General features: G+C 33.4%; 1 protein-coding gene across 3 annotated transcripts in view; it reads left to right on the top strand.

Annotated features, from left to right (window-relative positions):
- The window catches only part of LOC128244825 (putative tyrosinase-like protein tyr-1), a 38,319-nt gene extending 24,556 nt beyond the window's left edge, over positions 1 to 13,763 (top strand). For all 3 annotated transcript variants that reach the window (XM_052962915.1, XM_052962916.1, XM_052962917.1), the window contains exons 2-6: positions 2,997 to 3,097; positions 4,385 to 4,535; positions 6,272 to 6,384; positions 8,947 to 9,092; positions 9,483 to 13,763. In XM_052962915.1, the coding sequence (XP_052818875.1) occupies positions 2,997 to 3,097; positions 4,385 to 4,535; positions 6,272 to 6,384; positions 8,947 to 9,092; positions 9,483 to 10,135 (1,164 nt within the window). In that variant the 3' untranslated portion in view covers positions 10,136 to 13,763. The remainder of the gene's footprint in view (positions 1 to 2,996; positions 3,098 to 4,384; positions 4,536 to 6,271; positions 6,385 to 8,946; positions 9,093 to 9,482) is intronic.

Genomic DNA, 13,763 nt, shown 5'->3' with positions numbered 1-13,763 from the left:
CATGTCCGTCTAAAAGGGTTTTATTAAAACTAGGTGACAGCCATGATAGTTGAAACACTTTGATGTATAAATGAGTTAACAGGGCGGACCGCTGTTTAAATTAATTGGTAATTAAGAAAAGTGGCACTACTTTAATTATTCTAGGAGTGCAAATACCGAGTTTAGTATGCAACAAGCAATCACCACTTTGATATATGCTTCGTGCTAAAAGAGTGAGGAAACTTCCCAAAATGTGGTTGGGTCACACCAAATTGTTTAAATGTTTAGCGTAGTACGAAAACTTATTTAGTTATCCTGAATGAAACAAACGAACCCCCGAAAAAAGCGATTACTAAATGAGTGATATCCTCAGAGGAGTATAGACACCAGAGCCTCTTCAGTCTATTCGGGACCATTCGCAAATGTTTATTGAAAAATAACTTTTGCAAAAATGTGTTCAAATAAAACTTGATTTAAGTGTGTTGCTTATGGGAATAAAAATAGAATGCATCATTTTCTGATATCTCCTGCAAAGAATACGACATTGTAGTACAAATCATGAAGCATTTTGCTTGAGTCCTGTAGTCGGAATTATAGTAAAAGGAAATTAAAAATATTTGGCAAAATCGTTGATTACCATTTCGTTTTAAAATGTCCACTATATGCTGATATTCGTAGAAGGTATTTGCCAAGTTATTATTCAAGACATCCTAGTATGGAAAAATTTATTACTCTACTGCAAACAGATGATAAATCTCTTCTGGTTAAACTAGCTATTTATTGTTTAAAAGCTTTCAAAGAAAGAAATGATTATGTTTGAATACATACATGCTTTTTGAAGAAATATTTATAACGTTGTACTGGATGTTATTCCATGTGTTTTGTATATGTCTTAAGATTAGTTGTATTTGTACTGTTATCTTTGCACTTACAACTATTTAGCACCGTGATCAAACCATTGTATTCATTTAAAGTACCCTTGCCTAACATTTGCCTAAACGTTCTACTATGGAGAGTAGAGAATGAACACTCTCACAGGTATCTATAGGCGAGATGAAAGCTGTTGTTGTTGTTTTGGTTGTTGTTTTTTTCTCTATCACTATGTATATAAAAATTAAATAATGATTCATGCATTTATTCATCTATTTATTGTTTATTTGTATGTGTATGCGTATTGTGTATGTTGTGTAATGTGACGATGAGGTGTTTATATGCTTAAGTCAAAATTAATTTTCTGTTCTGTTCTGTTCTGTTGATCATATACCATGTTCTACATTTTAACCTAAAATGTTATAATTATAGGGAACTACCTTTTATGCGCCGTCACCCGATTAGTCGCTTATAAATATCACACAATCTTATAGTACAATAAGTTTCACGTTTTCATTTCTAATAAATATGATTCAACCTTTTGAAAAGACAATTATGTCTCTTTTTCGTTGGTTTTCTGAACAATTCTCCATTTTTCTACTTAATTTAAATCCGGTTTCGAGACAATGCAGTGATAGTTATTATACTTAATTGTAAAACATTTCAATTTCCTTACCAAATGAAATAAGAGGGTGTTCCAGTGCATAATGTTTGCTAAAACTTTGTTCCCAAAGAAAGTTGGATGTACCGAAACCACCTTACCCTTCCTACTGAAAACTTCTTCACTTCCTATCCGAATCTTGAAAAAAAGGTTCCAAAACATGAGCCAGTCCGTTTAAAATATATTTTTATTGAGACTGTATGGAATTGATTTTTTTTCTATAATAATACGCTTGACCTCTTTAAAGGGGAATTTATGCCACAATATTTATTTATTTAAGTAATTGGCATTTTCTACAGATATGGTTAGATCAATTTGAGCGAGATAGCGTAACACACATTCAAATACATTTTTTTTTTCATTTCATTTCAAAACAGAGCGGACCAAAGCAACATTCCATAACAAATTTTCATTTTAGTTTAATTATAGGAGCGGACGCTTAAAATAATATTTGTTTGGGCGTGTTCTGAAAATACGTGCGATAAACATCATCATGGTGCGACCCAATTAATAACATGAATTTTACTATGACTTGCACGTGGAGACAGTGCGACAACCTAGATGCACGATACTGCAGATATGTTTAAAATGAGTACTTTATTTGTCGCAGATGCACAATTTTGACATTTATTGCCTTACCCTGAAATATAGGATAAACTTATTCTTTTAGGCCATGTGACATTGAAATAATTAAAGTCCCAAGTAATGCAAGCTCTGTATAAAATGATGGATTATTTTCTTGGCAATTTTAGCAGGATTATCGTAGTAGGTGAAACTCCTTAAAATTTATTTTGATATTTGTTGAATTCCAACTACGATTTTATAAATCAAAATAGATATGATCTAATGAAGATGAATAACTATTTTTCCGTATGTTCTATGTTATGAAAAGTAATGGGCTTCTATAATCACTGCTTTTGAAGAAAGCATTAACGCCAATTATTTTTCACACAGCGTGCTACTGCGCGTATTATTATTTTTGTTTTATTTTTACCTTTTGGCTTTCTTCAACCCTCTTCTTATTTCAAGAAATGAAACTCCTTACATTTATTGCAGACAATACGCTATTGATGTGTACGCTTCAGAAATTGTAGTTATAACTTCAGACAATGCGAAGTAGTCCATATTTTACGCATTGCGCATGCGCTGCTCCATGATTATTCCCATCATGTGATGACCATCATACGGCATTTACTGTGCTACTACAGTCTAATACCGTTGGCTCGAACTCTAAGTCAAGCCTCGAAAAATTCGAGTCAAGCGGGAATGTTAACCTACAGTACACAGACATTTGTCCTTTTAATTACGTCTAGTTCGCGCCAACGAGGAAATCGAACCAAGCGAGTTCGAGCCAACAGGGTTCGACTGTACATTCCCTGTCCCTACTGGGTCTTTATTCTGGCCATCTGCTAGACTCTCTTCCCATACTAAAACATCCATTTAACTGCTGCATTCCCTTTAACTATATTCCGCGTTTCCATTTCAGACAATGCGCAACTTGGCCCTCGTCCTGTTTATTGGCCTGGCGTTATTCCCATCATATGACATCCACGCGCAGCAAGCCACATCCATCGCGGCCATTAACAGGTAAGGGGAATGGAATATGTTTTAGGTTCAGATGTCGCAAACCGGGTCGCAAACCGGTTGAAATGTCGCAAACCATTTTACCGTTTCAGATTCAGACATGCTTACCGGTTTACCCATTCAAGTGGAATAAAAAAATAATATCTGACCAATCTGCTCCAAGGCGGCAACTATTAATAAACGATGTTAAAATATTCATGCGAACTGTATATTCGGAACTCCTCGGCAATGTTCCATCGAAAACAACCTCCGATGTATATTGGTCGGTTTACAATGTCAGAAATCTTTACATTCAACTACGCTGCAAGTAGTTCAATTGTTGGATTTTGCAATAAAGACATTTTTGTAAATAGCAGATTTTCGAAAATCTATATATAGCCCATCAAACATCAAGTGCTCCCGTCAAGCTTGCTATTCTTGTCTGTAAGTTTATTGAGATCAAGGTGAAATAAATATAAATCACTTAACTAGTAATGCAGAAATAGTGCAATTAGATTAACTTTTTTGAAATTGAAATACACGAAAAATGCATTAAATCTGAACTCTTTCTGAAACAATTTTGAGTACTTTTTTTTAACAATTGTCACTTTGTCTGTTAGTATTGCTGTCCTTGGGGACAAAATTTATTACTTGAGTCTAAATTAAGTTTATATGTTTGTCTGGTAAGTGTATATCAAGGTATAATTCATTTGCATTCGCTTAATTAACTTCTAAAAGTGCATACGTAAATCAGTGACGAGCAAAATGCTGTTTATTTTGGAGTTTGCGATTTAGTGTCTTTGTAACTGTTACATTGTCAACTGTTGCATTTTTACACCTGGTTTCGATTATTTATGGGCTTGAAGTAATATATTAGGTGTTATTATAATTTATGATTTAGTAAGTTAACGAAGATTGTACTCGGCCGTTTTTGTTTTAATTTTTCAATACATGTAAGCTGTTTAACATTGTAGACGTTGAATAATATATTTAGTCGAAATACAGGGCCTAATTTTCTCGAAACTTCTTAAGATTATCAAGCTTTTTTTCAATTAGCCCAACTACATACTTAAATGGTTTATTGTGATTATCATTAAAGGCAAAACATTGTTCCATTATCAATTTCTAAACATGCAGGTATTTTTTAAAATGTCTTCTTTCTTTTAACAGATGTTAAACCTATGAGAGATATCCGCTATATTGTTCTTTCGTTGGCTTGGATTTTGACATAAGTATTTGCTTGATATTGAGACCTGAACTTTATATTATCTTCATGTTTTTTATTATCTTATTATTCTTATCTTACGTTAGGTCGTTGGATCCACGATTTCTAAACTGGCTCAACTCGCTCTTCTACATCCCACCGGAAGGTGAAATACGCGTGCGCAAAGAATACCGGATGTTGACAGACACGGAGAGAAACAACTTTCACAATTCAATCCGGGCGCTTAAACAAGACACGGTATGATTATTATTTTTGCCCCTTTGGTATCATTGTATTTTTATTGATGTTTGTCTCCAGAAACAAAACAAAATACCGCCTTTAAGAGGTCCGACCCACGAAAAGCTAATTCTCTTATTCTTTATGCTGCATTTTGATGCTTGGTGACCCTTCACAATTTGCAAAGATATAGGAAAGTTATTTGCTTAACGACTACTTAGGCCAATATAAATTAATTCGTAGAATGTTATCTATTTTTTAAATGGGGAGGGTAGGGGGATTCTTAGATGACTGTTTCACCGTTGAATACGCTCATTTTTAACATGTGAATGTTACACATCGACATCGTAGGTATGAATAAACGCCGTTCCCGGACAGTACTGGACCGATACGCAAATACAGACCATACCTCAACATTTTTATTTGAATCAATAACATTTAACGGGCAGTTGAAAAAAAGAGGTGGTGGGCGGGGATGAAAATCTAGAAATTAATTTATAGTCGCCCAATATATTAAATAAATGACCAAACGTTTTTCATACATATAGGTTATAGTTTGTACATGTGTTTTTTTTAATTGAAATCAGACGTAAACGGCATACATGTATTTTGCAATCCAAATAAGACTTGTTTACTATTTTATTTTCGGTAAAAAATGATAATTATCTGTTTCTGCACACAAAGCACTTTCAAAGGATACCAAAATATTAAAGGGTCACCAGGCAACTAATATTATCCTATTTGTGGGTTCAGATACCTTAAAGAGGCATTTTATAGCAGTAATATCAATGAAAAGTCTAAATCAAACCGATATTGAACTTTGACAAACTTGAATGGAATGCGTTTTTCCCAGTTATCTCGCTTTCAGAATATATTCAAGTGTTTTCTCTTCATTTTCTGAATGGTGAAAATAGCGACACTAAATATGTAAACGCAATATGTCTTACAATTTTAATTGAAAAATGGCTTTGTTTGGGGATATTTCTGGAGAAAAATGACTAAATAAATATATTAATTTTCAAAATTTGGTACCGTTTTGATTTTTTTTAAACATGTCACATTTTTAAAATTGTTACTGGGAACCATTTTCGGTCCCAATTTTTCCCAACCCTGTACTCGCTGACGTTGGATTTGGAACTGAGTGTTAGCTTAAATTTAAAAAAAGTGAAAAATATCAATTTCATATTTTCACTGTTTCAAACTGTGAAATATCAATTTTATTTGAAGGATAAATCACTATAAACCACCGGAAAACATATAGTAAAACGATGTAATGATAAAAGCCATTGCGCACGATGTTTTGTACGCCATGGCATTCGTCGAGACAACAATGAACACGCGAATCATGCAATTATTTCAATGTTAAATGTCGGAATGTTTTTATTGTTATTATTGCACTTGTTACATCCATTAATGAACGTGCTAACATGCCCCGTTGCTATTTTGATATCATGACAGGATGTTTATTTTTAATTAAGGTTGTTATTTTATGTTTCGCTGCAGATTCTCTGAAGTTTGGTAAAAAAAATAAAAAAATAAAACAACACCTTTATTTTGTAAAGGTTGGTCTTTCTTAGAAAACAGAAACCGCTGATTCAGGTGAATAATGATATACAACGGATAAGGCAACAACAACAACAACAACAACAACAAAAACAACAACAACAACAACAACAACAAATTAACTGTCGTTATCTCAAATATCACAACATTTTTGAGGATACCTTAAATCTTCAACATTTCTGTTTCCCTTTCAGAGTGTCCCCCCAAACAAGTTTGACGCACTGGCCTCCTTACATCACCTCAACACTGCATCGTCTGCACATGGAGGTCCTAACTTTCTCGGATGGCATAGAGCTTACCTTGTTCTGTAAGTGTAGTATAACTTACATTAAACACCATCAGTATAAGACTGAAAGACGGACGGGCGGTCGGACGGACGGACGGGCGGACGCAGCAACATTTCTTGCTTATGTGTTTTTCCTTCTTTAAAAATAGCTCCTAAAACGTGCATTTTTATTGGTGGTTTTTTAATCGAAACGTAACCAAATATACTCCTAACCCTAAAGGAAACCACAAAGACAGACGGGCACAACGATACATATTGTTTTTGTTTTGTTTATTTCATGAAAAAACTTGACTCGCATTCCGTTTTTGTAACGGAAAGGTGTTCTCTTTAGGAATCAAACCGTAATCACATCCTTTCACTTTTACTGTCTTTTTTTGCATTTTTGGAAATTTCTAGGCAAAAATAGTAGAAACAACGCTGGCTGTACCTTATGAAAATAATTGGATATTACCAATATTTGTTTACAATTTAAATTATTATTAGTCATTTCGCATAATTTCTATTTATATCATGTTAATTTACCTTTCGTGAATAACTTAAAGTACATTCTTATTCAAAATCAATACATACACATGTATAACCAACATTAATTTTGAGTGATAAACCTTTAACTACTTATTAAATGCATTTATGGAAAATATTAATCACTGATAACAAGATTGTAACCCTGTATTAAAAAGCTGAAAATGCAAAAATATTAAATGATTGGTGATTGCTAAAATATTTAATGTGATCGAATATAGTCTCATCAGGTAGAAATACCGTATTTTATGCTATTTTTTCAAATTAAACTCGGTATCCTTCTTAAGAACCATTGTTTTAGACATTCATTCATGCTTTTTGGTATTATTAAATAATTGCATTAATTGTGGTAAATACTACAAGGACATTGAGTGCAAACTAATCGTATACTTTAACTATTTCAATCGATTCGTCAATTCAAGGTCTAGACTTAAGCAAAGCTTGAACCTACAGGCATGTCATCGATCACTTATTTCCCCCTCAAAAGCGTTTTTGCTTATTGATTTTAACACTTAATTAATTGAAATGTACGAAATATCATTGTCAATCAGATACACTGTTCAACACAAACATACCTTACTCCGTTCTCATCTTTTCCCTCTTTAAAAGTGTTTGGTTCTTTTTCAAGAACGATGTAGCTAATCGGATTGCTCGATATAAGAAACTGACCTATACAGTGAATGGAGTCAATGATGTATGACCATATGATTGACGTAGCCAAAGTTGAAGTCGCAAATTCAACACCACCACAGTTTTACATTGTTGTTCACTATTTATACTGCATTACTAAGAAGGGGCGTTAAATAAGTTTCTTCTATTAAATTAGTGATTCGTTTCTACTACAGAAAATTATATGTTAACGTTCATAGTCACTTTTAACCTATATTTCATCATTATTATCACCACTGTCGTAACCAGCCACATTAACATGGACATGGCCAGTTTCTTATTACATATTCAATTTCATGATTTTCACGCTCATTTGTTCTTGTTTGCAAAAGTAATGACTGTCGAATTTTACTTTATTTCAAGTATTGTTTTTTTTGTTATTTTCTCTCCAAAACAGGAAATTACAATAGAAATCAGAATAATCACAGGATGCTACACAATACGAGTGTCTAGACAATACGTTAACCCTTGACTCTCGGATAATTCAAACATTCTATCAACAATATTTTTAAACGAGAAAAAAGATGGCAAAATAAAACATTTTTAAAATTAAAAATAAATAAAAATGCTCCTAAAAACGGATGCGGCGGTTCCTGCTAAAATAAACACTTGTTAGAAATTCGACCATAGACATCAACCACAATAAACTATACATGTTCGGAATAACGTTATTTGCCAGATAAAGTGCATTCTACATTGCAAGATAGTTTTTATAAATGTATATTTTACACAGTCATTTCGTAATTTTTATGTATTAACAAGTTTGTTTCTGTTATATAAATGTTTCAAAAGAACCAACATTTTTCTAGAAATGAATAAATCTTTATAGAATCTAGCTGAAAACAGTCTATGGTTAAAGAACGTTTTTGGCATAAGCTGCTAAGTTCTTTACGTCTATAGTTTGAAGTTCGGAATAAAGTTCCATAATATGTCAAATAAATGCAGAAGTTAGATGTGCTTAGAACTGAGTTTTAAACGCTAATAACCTCAGCCTTAACTTTTTTCTATTGCCAGTTGGATTTTGTTGATTGTTTGAAATATATCTGTTTCAATCTTTATCACCTAACTAATACCATTTTACAGTGGGTCTAAAAAATAACTAAGAGACTCAAGAATCAGAAAAGCAAACTCTTAATTCTTCTTGTTAAAATGTTATTTTAAGGAACAAAGATGCAAGAACTGTTGTTACTGTTACAAATAATCTGTTCTCCAACCAAATAAACAAGTTTGAAAAATATATATATTGTATCATAGATATTTTGCAACAATTAGGATGTCAATTTCTGAGCTTGAGTCTGAAACTCAGACTAAACACGTTAGGGAATACGGACCCTGGCATTTAACCTAACAGTCACACATGATGAACTCACTTTCCATTCAAATATTTTCAAGGTGCGAGAACGCGATGAGGGAGAAGGTTGCCAACGTTACCATCCCCTACTGGGACAACACTATCGATGAAGCTCTTCCTAACCCCCGGCAGTCCATTCTCTTCTCCCCGCTCTTCATGGGCACAGCAAATGGACAAGTTACCCAAGGTAAAGCTATTTATAGTTTTGGTCTTTTGTTAAGATAATAATTGTGTGTGAAGTCCCAACACATTGGTCAGTTATTGATTACAAGTAATCCGATTAGCTACATCGTTCTTAGATCCAAATAAGACCAATATCGAAAATCAGCCCTGATTTTATTCATATCATAACAATGATTAAACACCAGGTTTGCAGATGGTTAGGGACTGAGGCTGTTCTGGTGTTTCTTAATAAACTACTGTGTTAGTTTTTATAAATCATGGTGTAACTGTCAAATGTTGGAAATGTTATCTAAAACTTTTATCAGCTATGAAAAAAACAATATTTTCATAAAAAAATGTCCAAGGGTTATTTTGATTTACTTAGTAATTATACAGAAAACTTTCTTCACTTCAGGTCCATTTTCATTTTGGTCGTCACCGTTCGGACCTCTCGGACGCGATGTCGGAAACGATCGCCGACTGATGAACCCTAACGATATTTCCGCCATAATGTCACAAAGCATTATCGCCGATATCACGAATCCAAACGCCCCCGACGCCACTAACATCGAGGAGCTCCATAACGACGTCCACGTGTTTATTGGTCAACAGATGAGCAGGATCGAGTCAGCGTCGTACGACCCACTGTTTTATATGCACCACGCCTTTATGGATTATATATGGGAGGAGTTCCGAACAAACCAGCGCATGCGCGGAATAGATCCATCGCGAGATTACCCGAGAATTGTTGGCGACAGGGCTCATCAGCCTTTAGCATCAATGGGCTTAGGGAGACTTTTAGTAATTGATGGAATAAATGACATTTTTACTCGCCGAATTTACAGATACGAGCGAAGACCTACGTGTATTCCAAATTCGAACACCTGTGGGTCGCAGTATCTGAGATGTGACTGGCAGAGACAAAGATGTGTACCCTTAATTATGAACCCAAATGGTCCCCAGGCTATTGGGCCTCAAGCAATGGCCCAAACAGGTCCAGTCGTACAGCGCTTACCGTGGTGGGCAAGCCCAGGAAATAACGCTAATCCTAATTTCGTGTTTGGATAGGGCGTATGTGCTTTCTGGTAAAGATAGAATCTTAAGACTGTGAGTTCGATTTATTTGACTGTCTCCGTTCGCAATGATCGACAAGCGATAAAATATGAAGACTGGAGTTTGAATTTATTTGGTTCTTCCATAGGCAATGTTCAACAAACGTTTAAATTTGATGGCTGTGAGTTTTAAAGTATTTGGTTGTCTTTATTTGCAATACTCGACAGCGATTGTTAAATTAGCCTAACGCGTTTAAAAGACATTCATGTGCCCCTAAGGATAAGTCAGAAATGATTGTAAAAGTCGTTTTTTTTTCTTAATGCATCAGGTTGCAAAAATGCTTTTTTCTTGAGAGCAAGAAATTAAATACATTTAGTGGTCAACATATTGTTTTGTCAAATGAGAAGGCAGTATTCTTCATTTTGCCTATATATTTATTTTAGTAAATCAACAGTCGGACCTTATTGATTTAAGGCAGGGTAAAACGATAGATATACAGAGTTACTGCCACACTTAGTAGTAGAATGTAGACCCCTAAAACGGTTAATGGTTGCTAGTATGTACTTACACAAAATAAATAGTTATGCGACTGTGTCACATCAAACAATTTTTTAAGTACATTCTAACAACCTTCAACCATGGCATAATTTATCTCATACATTTATCTTAAAATTATTTCTAACTTTACATGTTCAATTTTTATTTAAACACAAATTGTAATCTTGAAAGGAAAATAGCGAGTCGGTTATTATAACAAATTTAAATTTCAGTTGCCTCGTGATTTGTTATACAATATTTTTAATAGTTTAGTGTCGAAAACAATCATTTGAAAGTCTCAAATATATGTTGCTGTTTGTTAAACACAGTGCCTTTTCAACATATTTTTAAAATATGAAATACTTGTCGTGAAAACAATATTTTGCCAAATAATAAGGAATTTAGCCGTCATTTTTCATATAGAATAAAAATCAATACATGTACACTCAAATCTAATAAAGACATATAATATAAAGGCATACATGACACGGTTTAATATTTTATGTGTGTGTTTAAGCAAGTTTAGCAAAGTTTTTTTTTTAATTTTGCAAGGAAACAATCAAAGACAAATCTTGCACGTTTATTCGTACGTAACAGCCTAAAAATTGCAAGTTTACTTATGTGTATTTATTCCAGCAGAGCTTCTGCTGGTGCAATGGAAATCAACTTGACTTAGACATTAATTTTAAATTGTTCTGCTCGAATAAATACATATAAATACATTCTATACATCGATGTGATGCAGGTTGTCCGGTTAGCGCACTCGTTCTCACCTAGGCGACCCGGGTACGATACCCGGCCTGGGCGCAAGTGAGTTTGGTTTGTGGTCACCAAACTGGACAAGTGGGTTTTCTCCGGGTGCTCCGGTTTCCCCCACAACACAAGACCACACTCTCGCAGCATCGTTAGATCGAGAGTGATTAATTTAAGTTGCAATAACTTATTTTAAAATTGTTTTAAAAATACATAAGATTAAACTTACTAGACTAAATATAATTATAACAATTTCATTTGAACTATCGAACACTCTTATATTAAACGTCTTTAATTTTATTTGATTATGTGCGTCAATGATTGCTCGAGGTGACATTTTATTTGAACTTGTTACCTTGAAAATTAAAGTGTTGAACATGAATGTGTCAATTAATGTACATTTCGTACATGTATATGTGTATTTTTGCAATAACCTGTATGTTACTTTAAAAAGCTTAACCAATAGTTTTAATTATCATATAAAAATGAAATATGACAAACTGTTGACTACAAACAAAGTTTTAGTTACAGTCAGAATTGTTATTATTATGGGAAAATGCATTTTCTGATTTTCTCTTATTAAATATAAATAGGAACACCTCGGCCATTTTCCATCTAAAACAACATCGGATGTATGCCGATTCATCAGTAGAAATAGTTCGTAAAAATTTTCAAGTTTATTTTGTATTACTTAGTTCAAATAAACTGCCTCGGAAGTGTGTCATTGCAATATTTAAGAGGCTTAAGTGTAAAGTCCTTAGGTTTAACTGTTGAAATTACTGCGCGATCTACTTGCAGAGTAGTTAAATGTAAATATTTCTGACTTTGTTAAACCACCCATATACATCCGGGGTTGTTTTCGATAAAAAAAATTGTTCGAGGTATTCCGATTGCTTTAAAATAACCATGCACTTGACCAGAATAGTATTTGTCGTTGACCGAGCTTAAAATCACTCTCCTACGCAGTTACCTCCCTTGACAGAGAAGATGACAAGTGGAGTTTTTGTTAATAAATAAACGTATTTATGCAGTACTTTATCAAAATTACATTCAATTATGTTGTTTTCAACGTTTAGTAAAACATATATTTAAATGAAATAAAAATTAAACTCCTTATTAAAGAAGTCACGTGATTTCGATATATATCACGTGATTTGGACACGGGCAGTTGTTTCTGTACGGCAAGGGAAATAACCGCTGAATGGAGTTTGGCACAATGACAGTCCAAAATGACGTGGTGTTCGTACTCTGTCTTTAAACAGTAGTGCTAGTTTCTGTGTTATGAAAAGGTATTAGAAGTTGCGAAATAGAACACTGTTCATGTAAGGTAAACAATTCCTTAAAGAAACATTCAGGATAAGCCATCCATCATGAGGATGTAACGATGAGTTAGTGCATTTTAGATATTAAAATTAAGATTATTTCTATTGTTAATTTATATTGATTTACCATTATATTAATTTTGCATTGATTACATTTTTAATATAGCCTTTAAGACGTTACTATTAAAATATGTTGTATGAAAGGGAGGTATTAAAACCAATTTTACTTTGTTTATATAGCAAATTTATTAATATGTTTATTGAAGAACACATTGCCTATATATAAAAAAGCTTTCAATGAACACATAAAACAATATTCAAACTTTACATTTTGAAACTTTTAATTGTAGCGTTACCAGTAGCAATTGTTTGTATTAATGATAGAGGCTTACCTATCACGTGGTATAAATACACTAAAAGGAGTACTCCTCCGTACCAGAGTAACTTTGTTAGCTTAAATTATTAAGGTACGCAACTTTCTATCTGCGAATTTCTCTTTATCATATTTTTGAGGAATTTATTTTCATGAACAGTTCTCCTTTTTCCGGCTAGTATATTATACTTTATGTACATGTATTTTCAATGAATGTGCCTTACTGATCTTATCTGTATATTAAATAATTGATTTTACGGAGTTTATACCTAATTTATGTCTTAATAAAGTTATCACATTCAGTTTATTTATTCGGTATTTCATAGAAAAACGAGGTAAAGTCACATGGGATATCTGAAACAGCTATGGTGATAGGTTTGATATACAGTCAAAACTCGCTATGTCGAAGTCGTTTGGACCTCGGGAAATACTTCGAGATAACGTACAATCGATATAACCGAAATAAAAAAGCGTATAAGTAAACTTAACAACTTCCAAAAATGTTCGACATAGCCAGTCCATCGAGATAACAGAGTTCGGTATAGCGAGTTTCGACTGTTAATTCTTAAATACCTATTTTGACTTGGTAAACTATGGGTTCACACGAAATTGTTATTAAGACCATGAACTAATTTAATAAATTGTTCTGTTATTATGA

This window comes from Mya arenaria, chromosome 8, assembly GCF_026914265.1.
Source record: "Mya arenaria isolate MELC-2E11 chromosome 8, ASM2691426v1".
Taxonomy (NCBI): domain Eukaryota; kingdom Metazoa; phylum Mollusca; class Bivalvia; order Myida; family Myidae; genus Mya; species Mya arenaria.
The sequence above is the reverse complement of the archived record's forward strand: the minus strand, read 5'-3'. Positions and strand labels throughout refer to the sequence as shown.